The sequence below is a fragment of the Oncorhynchus tshawytscha genome, linkage group LG13, assembly GCF_018296145.1.
Source record: "Oncorhynchus tshawytscha isolate Ot180627B linkage group LG13, Otsh_v2.0, whole genome shotgun sequence".
Taxonomy (NCBI): domain Eukaryota; kingdom Metazoa; phylum Chordata; class Actinopteri; order Salmoniformes; family Salmonidae; genus Oncorhynchus; species Oncorhynchus tshawytscha.
The window spans coordinates 57,667,075-57,690,736 of record NC_056441.1 but is presented as its reverse complement, the minus strand read 5'-3'; the positions used below and the strand labels follow the sequence as shown (position 1 = coordinate 57,690,736).

Here is a 23,662-nt window from a genome sequence, read left to right as displayed (position 1 = left end):
TTGCGGATCAGACCTGCAGGAATTTTGGACCATTTCACTTTACAAAACTGTATCAGCTCAGCAATATTCTTGGGATTTCTGGTGTGAATTGCTCTCTTGAGATCATGCCACAGCATCTCCATCGGGTTGAGGCCAGGACTCTGACTGGGCCACTCCAGAAGGTGTATTTTCTTCTGTTGAAGCCATTCTGTTGTTGATTTACTTCTGTGTGTTTGGGTCATTGTCCTGTTGCATCACCCAACTTCTGTTGAGCTTCAATTGGCAGACAGATAGCCTAACATTCTCTTGCAAAATGTCTTGATAAACTTGGGAATTCATTTCTCCATCAAATGATAGCAAGCTGTCCAGGCCTTGATGCAGCAAAGCAGCCCAAAATCACGCTCCCTCCACCTTACTTTACAGTTGGGATGAGGTTTTGATGTTGAAGTGCTGTGCCTTTTTTTCTCCACACATAGTGTTGTGTGTTCCTTCCAAACAACTCAACAGTAATTTAATCTCTCCACAGAATATTTTGCCAGTAGCGCTGTGAAACATCCAGATGCACTTTTGCGAAGTTCAGATGTGCAGCAATGTTTTTTTGGGACAGCAGTGGCTTCTTCTGTGGAGTCCTCCCATGAACACCATTCTTGTTTAGTGTTTTATGTATTGTAGACTTGTCAACAGAGATGTTAGCATCTTCCAGAGATTTCTGTAAGTCTTTAGCTGACACTCTAGGATTCTTCTTAACCTCCTTTAACATTCTGCGCTGTGCTCTTGCAGTCATCTTTGCAGGACGGCCACTCCTAGGGAAAGTAGCAACAGTGCTGAACTTTCTCCATTTTTATAGACAATTTGTCTTACCATGGACTGATGAACATCAAGGCTTTTAGAGATACTTTTGTAACCCTTTCCAGCTTTATGCAAGTCAACAATTCTTAATCTTAGGTCTTCTGAGATCTCTTTTATTCCAGTAATCAGGAAATGCTTCTTGTGAATAGCAAACTCAAATTTTGTGAGTGTTTTTTATAGAGCAAGGCAGCTCTAACCAACATCTCCAATCTAGTCTCATTGATTGGACTCCAGATTAGCTGACTCCTAACTCCAATTAGCTTTTGGAGAAGTCATTAGCCTAGGGGTTCACATACTTTCCCCAACCTATATTGTAAATGTTTAAATTATGTATTCAATATAGACAAGAAAAATACAATACTTTGCGTGTTATTAGTTTAAGCACACTATGTTTGTTGTGATTTAGATAAAGATCAGATCAAATTTGATGACCAATTTATGTAGACATCCAGGTAATTCCAAAGGGTTCACATACTTTTTCTTGCCACTGTACAGAAATGGGTGATCTGCAAGGGCAGTCCCAGGGGTTCCCCTCCAGGTGGAGGATCTTCAGGCTCTCCAGAGGCTCCAGTGTCCCATTCACAAGAGTACTGAGGCGGTTTGATTTCAGGTGCAGTTTCTGGAGGTGGTGAAGGCCTTGAAACATGTTAGGGTGTAGCAGTTTGATCTGGTTGTTGTCCAAGTCAAGCTCCTGTAAGTTGGCCAGGGGGGTGAAGACTTGAGGGTGCAAAGCCACCAAGCGGTTGTTCTGGAGAAGGGGTGCAGTGACACATCCTTGAGGGCAGCAAGGGGCACATAATCTAACCTGTTTCCACTGGTAACCTAATTCATGTTATGTTAACTTGGGTACTTAAATTGCTATGGTAAGTGTGCAAATATGCAAATAATCAGTTAATGATTTCCATAATGATATTGTTGCACACTTTACATTGATTAATTAATTTAATATGTGGTTATGGTGGTCTGCCTTGCACCCATCTAGGATCATCCTTCCCTCCAATCCTCCTTCCTGAAAATCAAAAGTCTACATTTGCTGCCTGTCAGTCAAATTGGGCATGGCAGAATTTCTATGTGTACAGACCAAACTCACCAAGACCAAAGACCTTTGGGTATTTTCCCCAAAGTTCTCTGACATACTCAATGTACTTAATTTGTCATTTAGATTAAGGGCCACTTTCTAGCCACCCAGCCACTCTTCAGCAGCACCCCACCTAGAATTCAGTGCAGGAGGTGAGGGACCAAACCTCATGTGTTCTGCTGTGTTCTGCTTAGGGTGCCTGACCTGACCCCATGTTCCACAGTTTCCTTAATTTCTTTCAATTTAGGGTTAATCACATTCAACCTCATAAAAGTTTGACTCAAGGCTCACTCACGAATGCTCAGCAATAATGCCCCTCAGCACTTGTAGGCGAATGTATCTTTGACTCTGCACAGTGGGAACGCAGTGATGTCTAGTGGCATTTAGAAGCACGAGCAGGTGTATCTTTGAGTGCGACTGCATGTCTCAAGTTGGAGAGAGTATGTTTTGTATCCATGCATGGGCAATTAGTCATACATTATACAATAAATGCCTTAAGTTTATTAACTCTGAACAGCACTCATTTCAGTCTAATTCACATCATGATCCCAAATTATGGCAGATATTATAACATTTCAAGAAATTAAATGAAATAGTTACTTTTATTTAAAAGAAAAACAAAATAAACTCAGCAAAAAAAAGAAACGTCCCTTTTTCATGACCCTGTCTTTCAAAGATAATTAGTAAAAATCCAAATAACTTCACAGATCTTCATTGTAAAGGGTTTAAACACTGTTTCCCATGCTTGTTCAATGAACCATAAACAATTAATGAACATGCACCTGTGGAACAGTCGTTAAGACCCTAATAGCTTACAGTTGGTAGGCAATTAAGGTCACAGTTATGAAAACTTAGGACACTAAAGAGGCCTTTCTACTGACTCTGAAAAACACCAAAAGAAAGATGCCCAGGGTCCTTGCTCATCTGCGTGAATGTGCCTTAGGCTTGCTGCAATGAGACATGAGGACTACAGATGTGGCCAGGGCAATAAATTGCAATGTCCGTACTGTGAGACGCCTAAGACAGCGCTACAGGGAGATGTGATGGATAGCTGATCGTCCTCGCAGTGGCAGACCACGTGTAACTAACAACATCTGCACAGGATCGATACATCCAAACATCACACCTGCAGGACAGCTACAGGATGGCAACAACAACTGCCCGAGTTACACCAGTAACGCACAATCCCTCCATCAGTGCTCAGACTGTCTGCAATAGACTAGGAGAGGCTGGACTGAGGGCTTGTAGGCCTGTTGCAAGGCAGGTCCTCACCAGACATCACCGGCAACAGCGTCACCTATGGGCACAAACCCACCGTCGCTGGACCAGACAGGACTGGCAAAAAGTGCTCTTCACTGATGAGTCACGATTTTGTCTCACCAGGGGTGATGGTTGGATTCGCGGTTATCGTCGAAGGAATGAGCGTTACACTGAGGCCTGTACTCTGGAGCGGGACGATTTGGAGGTGGAGGTGGAGGTCTGGGGCGTCATGGTCTGGGGCGGTGTGTCACAGCATCATCGGAATGAGCTTGTTGTCATTGCAGGCAGTCTCAACGCTGTGTGTTACAGGTAGACATCCTCCTACCTCATGTGGTACCCTTCCTGCAGGCTCATCCTGACATGACCCTCCAGCATGACAATGCCACCAGACATACTGCTCATTCTGTGAGTGATTTCCTGCAAGACAGGAATGTCAGTGTTCTGCCATGGCCAGCAACGAGCCCGGATCTCAATCCCATTGAGCCCGTCTGGGACCTGTTGGATCGGAGGGTGAGGGCTAGGACCATTCCCCCCAGAAATGTTCGGGAACTTGCAGGTGCCTTGGTGGAAGAGTGGGGTAACATCTCACAGAAAGAACTGGCAAATCTGGTGCAGTTCATGAGGAGGAGATGCACTGCAGTACTTAATGCAGCTGGTGGCCACACCAGATACTGACTGTTACTTTTGATTTATTTTGACCCCCCCTTTGTTCAAAGACACAATATTACATTTCTGTTAGTCACAAAGTCGGGTCGGTGGAACTTGTTCAGTTTGTCTCAGTTGTTGAATCTTGTTATGTTCATACAAATATTTACACACGTTAAACTTGCTGAAAATAAAAGCAGTTGACAGTGAGAGGATGTTTCTTTTTTTGCTGAGTTTATTTAAAAACACAATTCCATGGTATTTTAATCTTTACACTACATCAACTTAGATTCTTAACAATGCATTTGCAATAGACAGTTGCATGAAAGCAATAAACATAACCATCTGAAAACAAAGAAACCGCAAAAGGAAGTCACAGAAAACCAATACCTAGAAGCCAAGCTGTAAGCACTGTCAGCATCTCTAGGGGAAATTTGCTTCTGGGGCAGCATGCAACGCTCACACAGGGTTTTAATAGATTTGCAGGCTGTGAAATGGGTCGGTTGATTGAGGAACACATGGGTTTGTCCTGTAGCTTCTGGGTATTGTTGATAATCCAGTTATTGATGTACAGAATGGGTGATCTGCAAGAGCAGTCCCAGGGGTTTCCCTCCAGGTGGAGGATCTTCAGGCTCTCCAGAGGCTCCAGTGTCCCATTCACAAGAGTACTGAGGCGGTTTGATTTCAGGTGCAGTTTCTGGAGGTGGTGAAGGCCATGAAACACGTCAGGGTGTAGCAGTTTGATCTGGTTGTTGTCCAAGTCAAGCTCCTGTAAGTCGACCAAGGGGGAGAAAACCTGAAGGTGCAAGGACACCAAGCGGTTGTTCTGGAGAAGGAGTCTACGTAAATCATCCAGGGAGTAGAAGGTGGCATATGGGAGATCATGAAGCTGGTTGAAGCTGAGATTAAGCTCCTTTAGGGCACCTAACCCATCAAAGTCTGTAGAAGCCAGTGTTGTGAGGCGGTTGTTGTTCAAATCCAGAATCTTGAGGCTTTGAAGCTTAGAAAATAAGCCTTTTGGAAGATCTTCAATCAGGTTTTCATTCAACAGGAGCTCTCTCAGTTCACCAAGGGTAGAAAACTGCTCAGGGTGAATTGCTGTGAGACGGTTGTTGAAGAGCTTCAGGAAGTGGAGTTTTGTCAGACCATGGAAGATGGACCTAGCGAGAGACCTGAGGTGGTTATTGTCTAACTGTAGCTCCCTGAGACTCTTGGTCTTGTGGAATAGGCCTCTGGGAATCTTGCTTAGTACGTTGTTGTCCAGGTAGAGTTTCCGTAGGCTCCTCAAGCTGGAGAACAAGGCTTTGTGGAGGTCAGATATCTGATTGTTGGCCAGCTGGAGTTCCCTTAGCTTAGACATCATGTGAAAGAGCCCTGGTGGAATGGATGAGATCTTGTTGCTGTCAAGCTGCAGCTCTCTCAGCCTAGTTAGGTTGTGAAACAGGTCCTCTGGAAGGTATGTCAGGTTGTTATGGTAGAGATCCAGGAGCTCCAGTCTGCCTAGATATTGAAAAACTTCAGAGGGGAGGGATTTGAGGTTATTGTAGCTCAGATCCAATTGACCGAGATGGAATAGACCGCTCAATGAGTCCTCAGCTATTCTGCTCAGGCAGTTATTATTCAAAACCAAAATCCTTAGATGGCTGAGCTCAGAGAAAGCATCTTCTGGTATGAAGGTGATGCTGTTCTTCTGGAGGTACAAGCTGTGCAGCTGTGACACATCCCTCAGGGCATCAATGGGCACAAAATCAAACTTGTTTCCACTGAGGTCCAGATGACTCAGGTTAACTGCTCCCCTGAATGTGCCATTCCCAATGCTAACCAAGTTGTTCTTGGACAAAATCAGCTTTACCAACTTGGAGGAGTTCTCAAACACCCCTTCTTCAAACTCCACAATACTGTTGCTGCTCAGGTGAAGGTCAGTGAGTGCAGGGGCTCCACTCAGTGCCCCGTACTGCAGGCTGTTGATCTGGTTCAGTGTGAGAATGAGCGTCTTCAATTGACCAAGGCCTTGGAGAGATCCTGGGTGCAGGGCCTCCATGTGGTTCTCACTGAGGTCCAGGAAGGTGAGCGCTGAGAGGCCTTGGAGCTGCCCAGGGCCCAGTGAACCCAGGCAATTACCCCTGAGAAACAGCTTGACTAGGCTGCTCATGTTGGGCCAGATGAAGTTGGAGGTCAAGGAGACATTGAGGCGGTTTTTGGTGAGATCCAGGAACTGCAGCTGCTCCAGTCCACTGGTGGGGAATGCCTGGATCAGGTTGTGGGCCATATAAAGCTCCTCAATACCATCGGGGAGGTTAGGGAATTTCTTCAGCCTCTTGTCCGGGCAGCTGACTGTGACGTTGTCCAGACATTCACATGGTGAGGCAGGGCAGGTAGCAGCGACTGAGATGAGGGCCATGATGACCGTGCTTAAAATCCCCAACATCGCCAGGAAATAGTGCTGATGTGACAGGGAAGGAAAGCGGGCCAACATGAGATGTGAAACAAATATATGAAACTTCTGTTGAACCATAATTCCTGCTTACAGTACACATCCTGCTCAACAGTTTCAATGTAATCTATGCCATTTCATTGTTCCTTTCTTTGGATATCCAGTACAATGTCTCAATGTCTTGTTAATTACGTGAAAATCTTGCGACTCTACAAACTTGTTGGATGCATTTGCAGTACAGAAAGAAAACATTTGATCACAAATCCAAAATGCTGGCGTATGAGCTAAATTAAAGGTTTTCGGTCTCCAAATAAATACATAGTGGAGTTTGTCTATAAACATCTCAGCCCTGTGTAGCAATGAGTACATTATAATTACACTGTGCTTGCCAACTTAATAAATATATACGTTCCCTGTCACTTACTGTTAAATGGGACCCAACGGATTGCTTGGGAGTGGCACAATCTGTCTTTCCAGTAGATTCCCTTTCATCATTAAAACTTTTATTGAGATTTAAAGGGCAACCTGCAGTTCAAACAATAACAAAGCGTCCCTACACCACTGTTTTGGCAAAAAGCTTGGGCTGCAAAAATGTAATACTCTCAAATTCATGGGGAGAGCTATGGATACAAGGGAAAACATTGTGTAAACCATGTTGAGGCTATACATTGTTTGTTTACAATTACGATGTTTACTAACAAAAGAGTACATGTTTTTGGTTCTGATGGGGTACGACAGTTGAACTAAGCTAATGAGGCATCAATAAGTTATATTCTTCAAAAATCATTAACTTTAAAGTCTAAAATGCATCAAGCGAGGCAGATTACCCCTTTAAGACGTTTTAGCAATGACAAGTGTAAATGTGCATGCATTCTGACTTTGAAAACACACTGTTGCATGAAAATATTTGACCAAAAATGGTATTCACTAGTCATAAGCCAACTTACCTTTGAGGAGGAGAGATTAGTGCTGCATCTGATAGCTGTGAGTCATAAATTGTGAAAGGCACAGAGATTAATTCTTCATTTTAAAGGTGAGGTTTTTACGAAGTGTCGGAAACTTCCGAATAGGTCAGCACAATTTCTGCAGTTTGGAGACCCTGTCTGTGACATCAGATCAGTCTCACATTTGATTACCACAGAAAGCTAAGCATGTGTCTAGAAGTGACAGATGCATGTCAGTACCAAGAAAATGATAGAAACCACTTCAAAGCTTCATCTGTGACTGCACTGCAATCAGTCGAGGCTGTGTCTAGGGTAAAGCACACTGATTGTAACGGTTTTCTAGGTGTGAAGGAGAGTCGGACCAAAATGCAGCGTGTAGATTGCGATCCATGTTTAATCAAACAAACGTAACACGAATACACACAAAACACTACAAAACAATAAACGTAACGAAAACCGAAACAGCCTATACTTGTGTCAACTAACACAGCGACAGGAACAAAGACACTAAGGACAATCACCCACACCAAACTCAAAGAATATGGCTGCCTAAATATGGTTCCCAATCAGAGACAACAATAAACACCTGCCTCTGATTGAGAACCACTTCAGACAGCCATAGACTTATCTAGAACACCCCACTAGCTACAATCCCCCATATATACACACCACATACAAAAACCCATGCCACACCCTGGCCTGACCAAATAAATAAAGATAAACACAAAATACTTTGACCAGGGCGTGACAGAACCCCCCTAAGGTGCGGACTCCCGAACGCACCTCAAAACAAATAGGGAGGGTCCGGGTGGGCGTCTGTCCATGGTGGCGGCTCCGGCACGGGACGTGGACCCCACTCAATTAATGTCTTAGTCCCCTCTCCTCGCGTCCCTGGATAGTCCACCCTCGCCGCTGACCATGGCCTAGTAGTCCTCACCCAGAAACCCACTGGACTGAGGAGCAGATCGGGACTGAGGGGCAGCTCGGGACGGAGGCAGCTCGGGACTGTGGGGAAGCTCAGGAGTGAGAGGAAGCTCAGGAGTGAGAGGGAGCTCAGGAGTGAGAGGAAGCTCAGGCATGTAGATAAATCTACCAGATCCTGGCTGGCTGGTGGTTTCGGCAGATCCCGGCTGACTGGCAGATCCTGGCTGACTGGCGGATCTGGCAGATCCTGGCTGACTGGCGGATCTGGCAGATCCTGGCTGACTGGCGGATCCTGGCGGATCCTGGCCGACTGGCAGATCCTGGCCGACTGGCAGATCCTGGCCGACCTGGCAGATCCCGGCTGACTGGCGGATCTGGAAGAGTCTGGTTGACTAGCAGATCTGGAAGAGTCTGGTTGACTAGCAGATCTGGAAGAGTCTGGTTGACTGGCGGATCTGGAAGAGTCTGGTTGACTGGCGGATCTGGAAGAGTCTGGTTGACTGGCGGATCTGGAAGAGTCTGGTTGACTGGCGGATCTGGAAGAGTCTGGCTGACTGGAGGATCTGGAAGAGTCTGGCTGACTGGCGGATCTGGAAGAGTCTGGCTGACTGGCGGATCTGGAAGAGTCTGGCTGACTGGTGGATCTGGAAGAGTCTGGCTGACTGGCGGATCTGGAAGAGTCTGGCTGACTGGCGGATCTGGAAGAGTCTGGTTGACTGGCGGATCTGGAAGAGTCTGGTTGACTGGCAGATCTGGAAGAGTCTGGTTGAGTAGCAGATCTGGAAGGGTCTGGCTGACTGGCAGATCTGGAAGAGTCTGGCTGACTGGCAGATCTGGAAGAGTCTGGCTGACTGGCGGATCCTGGCAGACTGAAAGATCTGGCTGCTCCATGCTGACTGGCGGCTCTGGCTGCTCCACGCTGACTGGCGGCTCTGGCTGCTCCACGCTGACTGGCGGCTCTGGCTGCTCCATGTAGGCTGACAGCTCTGGCGGCTTCTTACAGACTGGCAGCTCTGGCGGCTCCGTGCAGACTGGCAGCTCCTTGCAGACTGGCAGCTCCTTGCAGACTGGCAGCTCCTTGCAGACTGGCAGCTCCTTGCAGACTGACAGCTCCTTGCAGACTGACAGCTCCTTGCAGACTGACATCTCTGGCTGCTTCATGTAGACTGACAGCTCTGGCTGCTCCATGTAGACTGACAGCTCTGGCTGCTCCATGCAGACTGACAGCTCTGGCTGCTCCATGCAGACTGACAGCTCTGGCTGCTCCATGCAGACTGACAGCTCTGGCTGCTCCATGCAGACTGACAGCTCTGGCTGCTTCATGCAGACTGGCAGCTCTGGCTGCGCTGAACAGGCGGGAGACTCCGGCAGCGCTGTAGAGGAGGAAGGCTCTGGCTGCGCTGAACAGGCGGGAGACTCCGGCAGCGCAGGAGAGGAGAAAGGCTCCGACAGCGCTGGAGAGGCGAGGCGCACTGTAGGCCTGATGCGTGGTGCTGGTACTGGTGGTACTGGACCGAGGACACACACAGGAAGCCTGGTGCGGGGAGCTGCTACCGGAGGGCTGGGGTGTGGAGGTGGTACTGGATAGACCGGACCGTGCAGGCGCACTGGAGCTCTTGAGCACCGAGCCTGCCCAACATTACCTGGCTCGATGCCCACTCTAGCCCGGCCGATCTGAGGAGCTGGAATATACCTCACCGGGCTATGCACCCGCACTGGGGACACCGTGCGCACCACTGCATAACACGGTGCCTGCCCGGTCTCTCTAGCCCCCCGGTAAGCACAGGGAGTTTGCGCAGGTCTCCTACCTGGCATAGCCATACTCCCTGTGAGCCCCCCCCCAATAATTTTTTGGGGCTGACTCCCGGGCTTCCATCCGCTCTGCCGTGCTAGCTCCTCATAATGCCGCCTCTCTGCTTTTGCTGCCTCCAGCTCGGCTTTGGGGCGACAATAATCTCCAGGCTGATCCCAGGGTCCTTTACCGTCCAGTTCCTCCTCCCATGTCCATTTCTCCAGGTGGTGCAACCTCTCCCACTGTAGCTGCTGCTGCTCCTGCTGCTGCTGCCTCTGTTGCCTCTTCTCCTGTTGCACCTTTGGGCGGCTACACTCCCCTGGTTTAGCCCAGGGTCCTCTCCCGTCGAGGATCTCCTCTCATGTCCAGAAATCCTTCTTACGCATCTCCTCTTTGGGCTGCTCCTGCCTGTTGACACGCTGCTTGGTCCTTTTGTGGTGGGTGATTCTGTAACGGTTTTCTAGGTGTGAAGGAGAGTCGGACCAAAATGCAGCGTGTAGATTGCGATCCATGTTTAATCAAACAAACGTAACACGATTTCACACAAAACACTACAAAACAATAAACGTAACGAAAACCGAAACAGCCTATACTTGTGTCAACTAACACAGCGACAGGAACAAAGACACTAAGGACAATCACCCACACCAAACTCAAAGAATATGGCTGCCTAAATATGGTTCCCAATCAGAGACAACAATAAACACCTGCCTCTGATTGAGAACCACTTCAGACAGCCATAGACTTATCTAGAACACCCCACTAGCTACAATCCCCCATATATACACACCACATACAAAAACCCATGCCACACCCTGGCCTGACCAAATAAATAAAGATAAACACAAAATACTTTGACCAGGGCGTGACACTGATACTATCTTGCTGTGCTTGATCATGTAGAAAATGCAAAAGGCACACACATTTTGATGGGACATATAGTATTTGTAACCTTATTATTACATAGTAATGTACTGTGCTGAGAGAGAGAGAGAGAGAGAAAGAGTGCCGCAATGGTCTGTTTAGCTGGTTCACTTTCTATTTACTTCTATAATGTAAATTCAGCAAAAAATAAACATCCTCTCACTGTCAACTGTGTTTATTTTCAGTAAACTTAACATGTGTAAATATATGAATGAACATACGATTCAACAACTGAGACATAAACTGAACAAGTTCTACAGACATGTGACTAACAGAAATTGAATAATGTGTCCCTGAACAAAGGGGGAGTCAAAATCAAAAGTAATAGTCCGTATCTGGTGGCCACACCAGCTGCATTAAATACTGCCGTGCATCTCCTCCTCATGGACTGCACAAGATTTGCCTGTTCTTGTTGTGAGATGTTACCCCACATTTCCACCAAGGCACCTGCAAGTTCCCGAACATTTCTGGGGGGAATGGCCCTAGCCCTCACCCTCTGGTCCAACAGGTTCCAGACGTGCTCAATGGGTATTGAGATCCGGGCTCTTCGCTGGCCTTGACAGAACACTGACATTCCTGTCTTGCAGGAAATCACGCACAGAATGAGCAGTATGGCTGGTGGAATTGTCATGCTGGAGGGTCATGTCAGGATGAGCCTGCAGGAAGGGTACCACATGAGGGAGGAGGATGTCTACCTGTAACACACAATATTGAGCGTTGAGACTGCCTGCAATGACAATAAGCTCAGTCCGATGATGCTGTGACACACTGCCCCAGACCATGACGGACCCTCCACCTCCAAATCGATCCCGCTCCAGAGTACAGGCCTCGGTGTAACGCTCATTCCTTCGACGATAAACGCGAATCGGACCATCACCCCTGGTGAGACAAAACCGCGACTCGTCAGTGAAGAGCACTTTTTGCCAGCCCTCTCTGGTCCAGCGACGGTGGGTTTGTGCCCATAGGCGACGCTGTTGCCGGTGATGTCTGGTGAGGACCTGCCTTACAACAGACCTACAAGCCCTCAGTCCAGCCTCTCTCAGCCTATTGCGGACAGTCTGAGCGCTGATGGAGTGATTGTGCGTTCCTGGTATATCTCGGGCAGTTGTTGTTGCCATCCTGTACCTGTCCCACAGGTGTGATGTTTGGATGAACCGATCCTGTGCAGGTTTTGTTACACATGGTCTGCCACTCCGAGGATGATCAGCTGTCCATCCTGTTACCCTGTAGCGCTGTCTTAGGCGTATCACAGTACAGACATTGCACTCTATTGCCCTGGCCACATCTGCAGTCCTCATGCCTCATTGCAGCATGCCTAAGGCACGTTCACGCAGATGAGCAGGGACCCCGGGCATCTTTCTTTTGGTGTTTTTCAGAGTCAGTAGAAAGGCCTCTTTAGGCCTAAGATTTCATAACTGGGACCTTAATTGCCTACTGTCTGTAAGCTGTTAGTGTCTTATTAACGACCTTTCCACAGGTGCATGTTCATTGATTGTTTATGGTTCATTGAACAAGCATGGGAAACAGTGTTTAAAGGATTTAAGGATTTACAATGAAGATCTGTGAAGTTATTTGTATTTTTACGAATTATCTTTGAAAGACAGGGTCCTGAAAAAGGGACGTTTCTTTTTTTGCTGAGTTTGTTAGTTTCAATCACCAAGCATATATCTCAGAGCCTAGAAGCATGGCAAGTAAGTTTATGCTAGATGAAAGTAAGACTGTCCTTAACAGGCATGACTAGCACATGACTAAGAAAGCTGCAGGCAATCATCATGTCACAACTCTATGGATAAAATTGGGTTTTGCTGATGATACAATAAAACACTGCCACCACAAGTAAAATAATCATTGATAACCACAAGATGACGCCATCACAACAGTTATAAGGATGCCTCCGGCCATGATGAGGCTACTACTCCACTAGGTGGCCCTCTACCTCATACAGAATTGCAACACAGCACAGAAAGCAAACAGGATGACATTGCAACTTCTCACCAACATGATGTATCTAAAAATGTCAATCAACAAACAATATCAACATAACAAGCAAAAGTATGATCTATACATGAGATATTTAGAAACATAATTCCTAAAAATGCCAATCTTACCTATTTCAATGGTAACTTAACCAATGCATTATTTTGGTGCCGATATACTCTTGAAAACCATGATATACAATCAATGGCCTATATTTCTATGTATTTGGTTCCTTTATCAATTTGTATTCAAATAAACAGTTGGACAACATGTTCAATTATTTTTGAATTACAGTCAAGGCTCATCAAATATAATAATGATTCTGTTCACAAAAAGTTATTTCTAAACTTTGAACAACAACATCCTGGGCATCAGGGCCAGGGTTGGACAGACTCTTGATTAAGGGCAGAGCATGGCCTCCAGTGTGCCTCCAGACGTCATAATCTCTGCCAGATTAGAGATGAATGCAGTGGGGGGTTGGCTGTGGCGCTGCCTACCAACAATTGTAATTAGAACGTTGAGAAGACTTGGTCGGAAATATAGTAGGTCAACTGGAATAGAGGGAAGTTACAGTACTTTGTAACTCTCCTCCAGTGGTGTCAGCGCAGAAACAACCAGTGCCCGGGGATATGTAAAGCATTTTGGAGTTTGGATAACAGTGGACCGTTCATGTTGCTATGTTATTATAGGCCTACATTGAGTGGGCTTGTTTTTTAAAAATTATAACGTAGAAGTCAAATAGTTAAAAGGGTTCAACACTCTCTTAGCTTAAGTTATAAGGTAACATGTTTGGAATAAATGGACTACTAATGGGTTATTAATACAGTACTAATACTATTAATTCATGAAGCTATATCAAATCAGATCTGCCAAGAGTCTTGAGTCAGACAGTGGAGGCTCTGTTGGACAGTGGACCTGACTGGAGGTGGTGTGTGTTTAGTTCCTCAGGGTCAACCAGGGATGCAGTGGTGGGCTGGGCCCTGGTCGATCACCCTGACCTACTCCGTGTGCACACATCACTTACAATCATGTCCAGGCTCTCTCCGTGGTACACACTGTGGAAAGAGCAGCACCAACTGACACCCACACTTTACCTGCCTTTGCACATACCCCATTAGGACTATTGAAAATTCCACATAAAGCGGTTTCCAAATGATTTGGTCCCAAATGACTGCCTAATGATGCTTCGGGACTAGATGCTGATTAGAGAGAGTCTGACGCGTGGAACTTGTCAGGTTCACACTGTTTCAATAGTGGCTCACTTTCTCACACTGCTCTTCTGTGCTCTCACACTGCTCTATCACCCATGCGAAACCAAGAAAAGCGCTAAACCAACATCCACTATATGCCTATCTCAATAACAAAATAGCAAGATCCCGGGGACCACAGCAGAATGAGGTGTTCATGGGCCCGACCCTCTCGTGTCCGATTTGTACAGGTGAGACTATAGTCTTTGGTGGTGTGCTTCTGCTGTCATCACCCACTTGGTATAATCTATAAATAGACGTGAATAATATAGCTAGATTAAAACATATAAATGCTATACACCAGAGAACAGATGGTTTGTTCTCACAACAGTAGAAATTACAAGTAGATGGGAAATGAAATACAAGTACAGTAGTTGTTTGTTGCTTTGTTTAAGTGTGTCTATTTTAGATAGGGCGCTGTCACCCCTGTTGTCAAATGCCCAAAAGATGCTGTCTGCAGTGTCAAGTGATGACATTACTGTACAGAGTATTGCTTGCCAACGTGGTTGGCGTGTGGTTTGTGCTGGAAACTGCTGTTCTACGGATGAATGAATGGGGAAATTGTCTCTTTAAGAACATGGGGGAAGGGTGTGTTACTGAGCCTCCGACGCAGCCCTGCCTATTATTTTGCTTGACGTTCTTCCTTCTTGCTCTTGTCATACAGTTTGGGGATGTCTTTTTATGTAGGCAAATGTTACAACTGATAGTAATGAAGGATATCTGCAAGAATCCAAGATAAATCATTTTTCGAACGTTGATTATTATTCGACGGCTACTTTTTCGGAAGTGGTCCATCGCGAACAGAAAGAGAAAGGGGGTAACTGTATATTCGCCGATGCTTTATCCGCAATTGTCATGTCGTTGTATTGTTTCTGTTGACGGTTAATTATTAAATAATCAACTATGAAATGCTGGTTGACAATTAGTCTTAAGTCGTTCAGTGTTTTGCCTTGGGAGTGGTTGGTTTTGCGAGCATCATTTGGCACCCCCCCAAAAAATACATATTTCTCAACGACAGACATCCACCCATGGTCGTGGTACGCGCAGACTACCTGACCTATGTTTTTAGTTTTGCCAATTGTTTTTATTGGATATAACAAACTTCTGTGTTCCGGACATACACCCACAGGCATCACTGGACCACACATAATTGCTTTCTAAAAAATATTTTTAGTATAGTAATGGTGCGATAGTTAGAATAAACCCATTTTGGTTTCATTTTATTTCCATAATGAAGCACAGCATTGATGCCTTTCTTCACATGAAGAATCAGCCAAACATGAAGTGGATAGCCTAGTAAGTAGGCTATTCAGACAGCTTTCTAGACAATTGTCTGTATAATTTCGTGTTCGGTGCTGCCCTTTTACACTAAAAATGAGTATTGTTTGAGGATACAATTCTGTCTCACTGCTCTCGAACCTGGGGTTGCCGGTAGGATTGGCGTCTATTGCCTTTGAACACTGGCTAGGCGGTGGAGCGGCCAATGTCGACTGTTATCCTCGGTAGAATATAACGTTAATCCTGTACATACCTACATACAAACCAAGTTGGCATTTAGTCTAATAGAAAGGATACCTCAGGGACAATGTCTTCTCGTGCAGCACTACCTGGGAACGATCGGAAATCGGACCTCGTAAGTATTTAATACATTTTACTGTCTTATATAAGCTTTTGTTTATGTCAGACAGTCATGTGAATTACACCCTATAAATGGAACAGTGACATAGAATCAAGCAAGGTGACAAGTTAACGTATTAAAAAACGACAGGAGGATGCATAAAGCCGATACAATCATTATTGATTGATGGGGGAAGGCTTTCTGTAGCCTATTTGCACTGCTGTTAAAACCATAATTAATTCACTCTGTACATGTTGTTAAAGTGAACAGAATAACCCATAATACATCATTTTGAGAGAGCACATTCTGTCCCTAGAAAATCTGGAAATCAATAATGATACAACTGTAACACTGTCATACCAGTATGTAATAATATGTCAATTCAATGTGAAACAAATGTGTCTGAGCTAATGCAGTGGCAGGTTTGTATACAGCCTCTCAGGCACATATGTCACTTTGGTTTCAATGTCTATGTTTCACACATTTTTTTAAAGGAATGCTGGAAAGAGGATATTTTGTTAATCGCCATTGAAAAGCTCTTTACCTCTTCTAATTCCCATCAATCATGAAGGGGATGTTTGGCTTGAGTCTAGTCTGCTCAGTACAGTATCATTGTAGAATAACAGAGCTTAAAGGGACAAGTAGCTCACCCGTTTTGCACAGACCTCCTTTACGGATGACTGGCATTTGAAGCTAGACAGTTTTATCTGTTTATTGACAGTGATCCTCGGCCAGACACTCAGAAGTGTGACAATCCACCCAGTATTTTGATCAACACATTGGACAGGCCCCAGTTTATTTCTTTATTTACGTAGACAAACAATAGATAAATAGACAATTATATTAGGCCACGCCCACATAACATATTACGTTCTATTGCCTGCTGATTGTTGTTGCTCTCTGCTACAATAAATAACCATTCAAATCCTATATCTAAGCAGGTCTCACATTATCATGGCACTGACTTGGTCCTTCCTGGAAGGAGTGGCAAACAATAGTGACACCCTAAAAGGCAGATATATTCACTACAAAAATGCATTTGAGTTGAATTAGTTAACAAAGCATCATTGACAGGTGGATATACAGAGGGGGATAGGGTCTGTCTCACCATGCTGTGCCCACCCTCATCCATAGTATTGGTGGGCTGTAGGGCTATATTAGGATAATATTATGGTACTACAGAATAGATGGCCTGAGCTTACATTGTTTTTCTAAAATATATATGTAAAGAAAAGGCATAGAAATCTTCGAGACATTCATGAAGCAGGTCATGCTTGTTGTCCTTTTCAGAAAGGACAGACTTCCAGAAGGACTTCCATTCACATCAAGTGACAATACCAGAGTAAATATTTGATAACATGATTATCTTAATTACAACCACTTTATGCTCACTTCAAGGAATACAAAACAGAGTATTGTGGAAAGCCTATGTTGTTCCGAATGACTGTGTGATCTCGCTCTCCGTGGAAGATGTGAGTAAAACTTTTAAACAGGTTAACACTCGCAAGGCTGCCGGGCCAGATGGAATAACAGGGCGTTTTCTCAAAGCATGCGCAGACCAGTTGGCAAGTGTCTTCAAGGACATTTTCAATCTAACCTTGTCCCAGTCTGTAATCCCAACATGTTTCAAGCTGACCACCATTGTCACTGTTCCCAAGAACTCCAAGGTAACCTGCCTAACCTGCCTATATGACTTTTAAAGGCTGGTCATGACACACATCAAGACCATCATCCCAGACAAAAGCATTATTATTATTATTTTTTAAATTTACCCCCCTTTTCATGGTATCCAATTGTTAGTAGTTACTATCTTGTCTCATTGCTACAACTCCCGTACGGGCTCGGGAGAGACGAAGGTTGAAAGCCATGCGTCCTCCGAAACACAACCCAACCAAGCCGCACTGCTTCTTTAACACAGCGTGCAGCCAACCCGGAAGCCAGCCGCACCAATGTGTCGGAGGAAACACCATGGCAACTTGGTTAGCGTGCACTGCGACCGGCCCACCACAGGAGTCACTGGTGCGCGATGAGACAAGGATATCCCTACCGGCCAAACCCTCCCTAACACGGACGACGCTAGGCCAATTGTGCGTCGCCCCACGGACCTCCCGGTGGCAGCCGCTGCGACAGAGCCTGGGCACGAACCCAGAGTCTCTGGTGGCACAGCTAGCACTGCAATGCAGTGCCCTAGACCACTGCACCACCCAGGAGGCCCCGACAAAAGCATTATTATACAGGTGGATATATCAGAGAAGAATAGGGTCTGTCTCATCCCAGACACCGACCCACTCCCAATTCGCATAGCGCCCCAACAGATCCTCAGATGACGCAATCTCAATTGCACTTCACACTGCCCTCTCCCACCTGGACAAGAGGGGAAATAACTATGTGAGAATGCTGTTGATAGACTACAGCTCAGTATTCAACACCTTGGGTCCCCTCCAAGCTCATCACAAAGCTGGGGACCCAGGGACTGAACACCTTCCTCTTTAACTAGATCCTGGACTTCCTGATGGGAAGGCCCCAGGTGGTGAGGGTAGGCAACAACACCTCTGCCATGACAACAACCTCTCCCTCAACGTCAGACCAAGGAGCTAATCATGGACTACAGGAGAAAGAGGGGAGCGCACACCCCCATCCTCATCAACGGGGCTGTAGTGAAGCGGGTCGAGAACTTCAAGATCCTTGGTGTCCACATCACTAAGGACTTGACAGGGTACACACACACAGTTGTGAAGAGGGCACTACAGCGCCTTTCCCCCCTCAGGAGGCTAAAAAGTTTTTCGCATGGATCCTCGGATCCCTACAGCTGCACCATCGAGAGCATCTTTGCCTCACTGCATCACCGCTTGGTATGGAAAATGAACCACCCTTGACCACAAAGTGCTACAGATGGTGGTGCGGACAGTCCAATACATCACTGGAGCAGAGCTCCTTGCCATCCATGACCTTTATATCAGGCGGTGTCCCAGCCATCCAAGCCATAGACTGTTTACTCTGCAACCATCCGGCAAATGGTACCAGAGCATTGGCTCTCAGAACAACAGGCTCCGAGACTGCATCTACCCCCAAGCCATAAGACTGCTAAATAGCCATAAGACTGCTAAACACACATATACACACACACACGCTCGCGTACACATACACACACGCATACCGACACGACACAAACATACATACATACATACATACATACATACATACATACATACATACATACATACATACATACATACATACATACATACATACATACATACATACATACATACATACATACATACATACATACATACATACATACATACATACATACATACATACATACATACATACATACATACACACATTACATACACACACACACACACACACACACACACACACACACACACACACATACATACATACATACAGGCACTTTTAGACTCATCATTTGCTGCTGCTACTCTGTTCTTTATTCTTGCTCTTATTATTATCTATCCTGATGCCTCGTCACTTTACCCTGCCTTCATGTACATATCTAGCTCAAATACCTCGTACCCCTGCACATAGATCTGGTCTTGCTACTCCCTGTATATACCTCCATTCTTGTGTATTTTATTCCTCTTGTGTTAATATTTTTATTTGTCTTATATTTTTTAGTTCTGCATCATTGGGAAGGGCTTGGTAGCAAACATTTCACAGTTAAGTCTACACCTGTTGTATTTGGCGCATGTGACAATAACCTTTTACTTTATTTGACTTAAATATTGTCATTGTGACACTGCTAAAATATTTATTATTATTTTTTATTTTTTAAAAACTTTTACCCCTTTTTCTCCCCAATTTCGTGATATCCAAATGGTAGTTACAGTCTTGTCCCATCGCTGCAACTCCCCTACAGACTCGGGAGAGGCGAAGGTCGAGAGCCATGCGTCCCCCAAAACACAACCCTGCCAAGCCACACTGCTTCTTGATACACTGCTAGCTTAACCAGGCAGCCAGCCACACTAATGTTTCGGAGGAAACACCGTCCAGCTGGCGATCGAGGTCAGCTTTCAGGTGCTTGGCCTGCCACAAGGAGTCACTACAGCACGATGGGACAAGAAAATCCCGGCCGGCCAAACCATCCCCTAACCCAGACGACGCTGGTCCGATTGTGCGCCGCCTCATGGGTCTCACGGTCGCGGCCGGCTGCGATACAGCTTGGGATCGAACCTGGGTCTGTAGTGATGCCACACTGTTAAACTGGATTACCTTTACAGCACAGATAATCAAATGAGCAGACTCCTCTCATCACACCTAATGTTTTTGATATGGTCAAAATGTTTCTGCACTGAGACAATACTATACTATTCTATCCCCAAATGAACATCTTAAAGTTTCAATACAGATGTTTTTAATCTCCATATCAAATCATTTTTGGATAAAAATTAAGTACCTTACTGTGATTGTTTTGAATTACAATAGTCAAAAAGAAACACAAATAGCTTCTTAGCAAAGAGCAAAGAGCAATTTCTCATTCAAGAATTTTGATAGAACTGTCTGTGAGTGGTTTGTGGGGAAGGGATAACCGAAAACTAGCTCTTATTGGCAGAGTGGTTTGGAACTCTCTTTCATATGATTAACTCATCTATTAACTAATTTACCACATGGTGATGTCACCAGGCAGGCCAACACTCGATCCCAGCAAAACAGGCTGAAATTTTAGACAGACGTTTCAAACAGCTCTTACGCTAAAAGGGCATTATCATTTTCACAGATTCACAGTGTTATTCCAACCTCATAGTGTGGGTATATACATTACACAGGAAAAACATTTGGTATGCTGCACTGGCCGTTTAACAAAAAACACATGTTGGTGGTCCTTTATGTGACAGAAATGTTGCAGGCCAGGGATCAAAATGATTGACCTGCTCTTGGAGTCAACTGGGTCAAACGTTCCTTTTGTTTGAAATCTCTCAATGGAAACTTAGGGGACTTTCGCTTCCCAGTCCACTTCCCTCCAAATCCGAGATCTATGCTGAGAGAAAAGGAGGTGGCATAACACAAGAAAGTTCACACCGGTCTCCTCCTATCACGTGGCTTGCGCCGTACCTCCGAGAAGGACCCATCTGTAATTAAAATTATTTTAGATTGTATCGTCTTCCTCAGTCTCGTTCCCTGGGACAGCCTGGGACAGCCTGGGGGTGTGTGGGACAGCCTGGGACAGCCTGGGGGTGTGTGGGAGAGTGAAAACGTGTTGCATGAAGGTTGACGTAGTGTATCAGGATGTGTGTAAAGTAGGGTGGGATGGGGCTTCAACATGTTTTTAAGATTTTGGTAAATCATTGTTAACAACAAACCAGACCTGTGAGGCTGTTGGCCTAAAATGCGGAATTTCTTGAACAGGGCTGAGAGTAGCATATTTGGCTCAGTAAACAGTTGATTCAACGACTATTTTCAATATCCACATTAGTTTTTCTGCTAGAATAGATAATAGGCCTACACAGTAAATAGACTACTGACCAGAAGATGACATGATGTTAACTCCAGGTGGGGTTTCACTTTGTTGTGCCCTTGTGTGAGACATCTACCTATATCCTTGTACATCAATCTATGTAAGCCTAATCAATGTAAATCCACGTCTGTAAAGCAAAGGAATTTGGTATGTAGGCCAGGCTAATGATGCTTATTCAAAGGCATATTATCTCTCTATCATCATAACTTGAATAATAAACCTAACAACACACATGGTGGCACACATTAGTCATCCAGATTTGAGATTTGCATAATCGCAGTCGCTTCGCACCTCCCGCTCCAGCACGTCCCATGGATCCAAGTCGTTTTGAGTCAGGCGACTAATGCTGTCTTCGGGCTGGTACAGTTTTGCACCCCCCTGCATTGTGACATCCTCTGTATGCCCCTCTTCTCTCGCTTCAATCAGCACCATCTGGTAGAGTTATCATTACTCTCACTCTCCAGTTGCCCAGCCAGTCCCATGAATGGAGCCCATGTAGGCCCCGTTTCTGTTGTTTTGATCAGTACCTTTACTTCCCTCTATACATTTCTTATCCAGCTCAGCTTGCAAATATACAGAGAACGCTCAATATTGTGAACAAACTTTTAGTCATACATTTAGCATATAAATGTTTTGTTTTATTTACCTGTCAATAGTTTGTCCCCTTTGCAAATAATTCACCAGCCTCTATAATGTAACCACATGCAGGTCTGAATGAATTAACAGTTTTTTCTTGGTGGCACAGAACAAAGCCATTGTGTGGCCTTGGATTGATGGATTCATGATTTGGCTGTCTACATGAAAAGGACTCCTGGAATCCCATTGAAGATATGCAGGTCACATAGGATTGTTCAGTCTATTGATTTGCATTGAACAGTACCTTGTATCAATGGTGGGCTATACTTGACCTGCTCATCTTGTTAAAGATGACTATCGTCTAGTAGAAATTAACTTGATTTACTCCCATTCATATGACCAAGTAAGCCTAAGTATCAGGCTAGCTTTGGTTGTGTTGAACTGGTTCAGTTGGAAAGCTGTCAGGACAGGAGTCTATTTAAATTGCTTCAAGAACATTCGCACACAGCTCCCTGCTCTGTTACGTAACTGCTGCATTCTGGTGTCACTTTACCTGTGTGTCTCCAGGTCTGAGTGTGGGCTGTGTGGGGCTGGGCAATATATTGCAAAGACCGGTATACTGGTATGGATCCACATTTTTACAATACCATCTAATTAAGGTATTTTGATACAGTGCTAAATAAATGCAAAGTTCTACAAATTGGACTACATCACTGTCAGTTTCGTCCTAGTTTGGTTGAGTATAAAACCATTCCGAACCGAGAAAGACCAATAAAATCCCTTGTGTGTGGCCTTTCTAGTGTCATGCATTACTCATAAAGCCTATTAAGATCTTTTAATATTCAGAAAAATTAAAATACCCTCAAATACCGCCATACGTGAAAAATGTTGTGATATGATATTTTGTCCATATTGTCCAGCCCTAGCTAACTAGGTTACCTAGTGATGCATAATATGCTGACCCGACCAGACGCGTCACTTGTGCCAGTGTTGCAAAATACATTTACACATACATGTTATTCAATCATTGCACCCACAATGCTGGCGAGCGTCTGCGTAGCCAGGCGCTAAAATAGAACTTGGTTCTATTTGTGATGCTCGACGCGCTGTAAGTCCTGCTTCTCCCATCTCCTCATTGGTTTTTAGGAGCATATACTCATGTGGGTGATTGAAAGCTGAACTGAGGTTAAACTGCGGTAGGTTGTGGCATTTCAAGAAAAATAACAACCCCATGTTTATATCCCAGGACAAATGAGCTAGCAACAGCAAGCTAACTAGCTAAATTTCCATAAATGTTTAATGCTTTTTGACCTGTCCCCAAATTAATATAATTGGTTCTGAGTTTGTTTTGATATTTCAATCTGTGTTGTGATCGCATCTGGTGTGTGTGGGGGGGATAAGCATGCGCGCGATGGTGCATGCACGTGGTCTGGTCAGCATGTAAGACATCTGTTCCACCTGGGCCTACTGTCGCTTTCCAGAGCGACTAGGCTGCGCTAGAGCATTCCACTCCTGTGTTCGACTCCTACATTTTCATTGAGTTTGAAATTGATTTCAGCTGGATGAATTGAGTGAACATTACAGAAGTGTCACATTCAAGTCAAAAGGTTGTCTGTTGGGTGAACTGTCTCAATTTCCACAACTGAAGGGTCACTGTGAAATTGAGCATTGTCTGGATTTAGAAAAAAGGAATGGCCTTTTTGTGGAAAGATTCTTCACCTAAAGTTCATAATTACAAATGATTTAATCTGGATGAATGATTATTGGAAAATGTAAGATTCAGTCCTCATTGAAGACACTAGGCTTGTAGCTGTTGATATAGATGGTAGAGTCATTAGTCCTAGTTTAATTTCATGCCTAGTTTCATTTTTTTTCTAAGGGACTCATAGAATATGGTAGGATCTATCCTATTTACATAAACCTACTCAGTCTC

At 44.9% G+C, this 23,662-nt stretch overlaps 2 protein-coding genes across 6 annotated transcripts in view; one reads left to right on the top strand and one right to left on the bottom strand.

Moving 5' to 3' along the window:
- Nucleotides 1-3,990: 3,990 nt before the first annotated feature.
- Nucleotides 3,991-7,484, bottom strand: LOC112265306 (insulin-like growth factor-binding protein complex acid labile subunit). Its single transcript, XM_024442470.2, has 2 exons — nucleotides 7,193-7,484; nucleotides 3,991-6,254 (listed from the first exon to the last, which is right to left on the bottom strand). Exon 2 carries the CDS (start codon nucleotides 6,237-6,239, stop codon nucleotides 4,185-4,187), a length of 2,055 nt encoding a protein of 684 aa, XP_024298238.1. The 5' UTR covers nucleotides 6,240-6,254; nucleotides 7,193-7,484; the 3' UTR covers nucleotides 3,991-4,184.
- A 7,165-nt stretch (nucleotides 7,485-14,649) lies between these two features.
- The window catches only part of LOC112265304 (MAP/microtubule affinity-regulating kinase 4), a 53,225-nt gene continuing 44,212 nt past the window's right edge, over nucleotides 14,650-23,662 (top strand). For 2 of the 5 annotated variants that reach the window (XM_024442467.2, XM_024442468.2), the window contains exon 1: nucleotides 14,651-15,686. In XM_024442467.2, coding sequence (XP_024298235.1) covers nucleotides 15,639-15,686 — 48 coding nt within the window. In that variant the 5' untranslated portion in view covers nucleotides 14,651-15,638. Of the gene's footprint in view, nucleotides 15,687-23,662 lie in introns of all 5 variants that reach the window. The other 3 variants (XM_024442466.2, XM_024442469.2, XM_024442465.2) reach the window with 2 other exon arrangements.

Excerpts from the sequence above, each read along its gene's own strand:
- LOC112265306 (XM_024442470.2), bottom strand. The coding sequence starts at position 6,239 with ATGTTGGGGATTTTAAGCACGGTCATCATGGCCCTCATCTCAGTCGCT.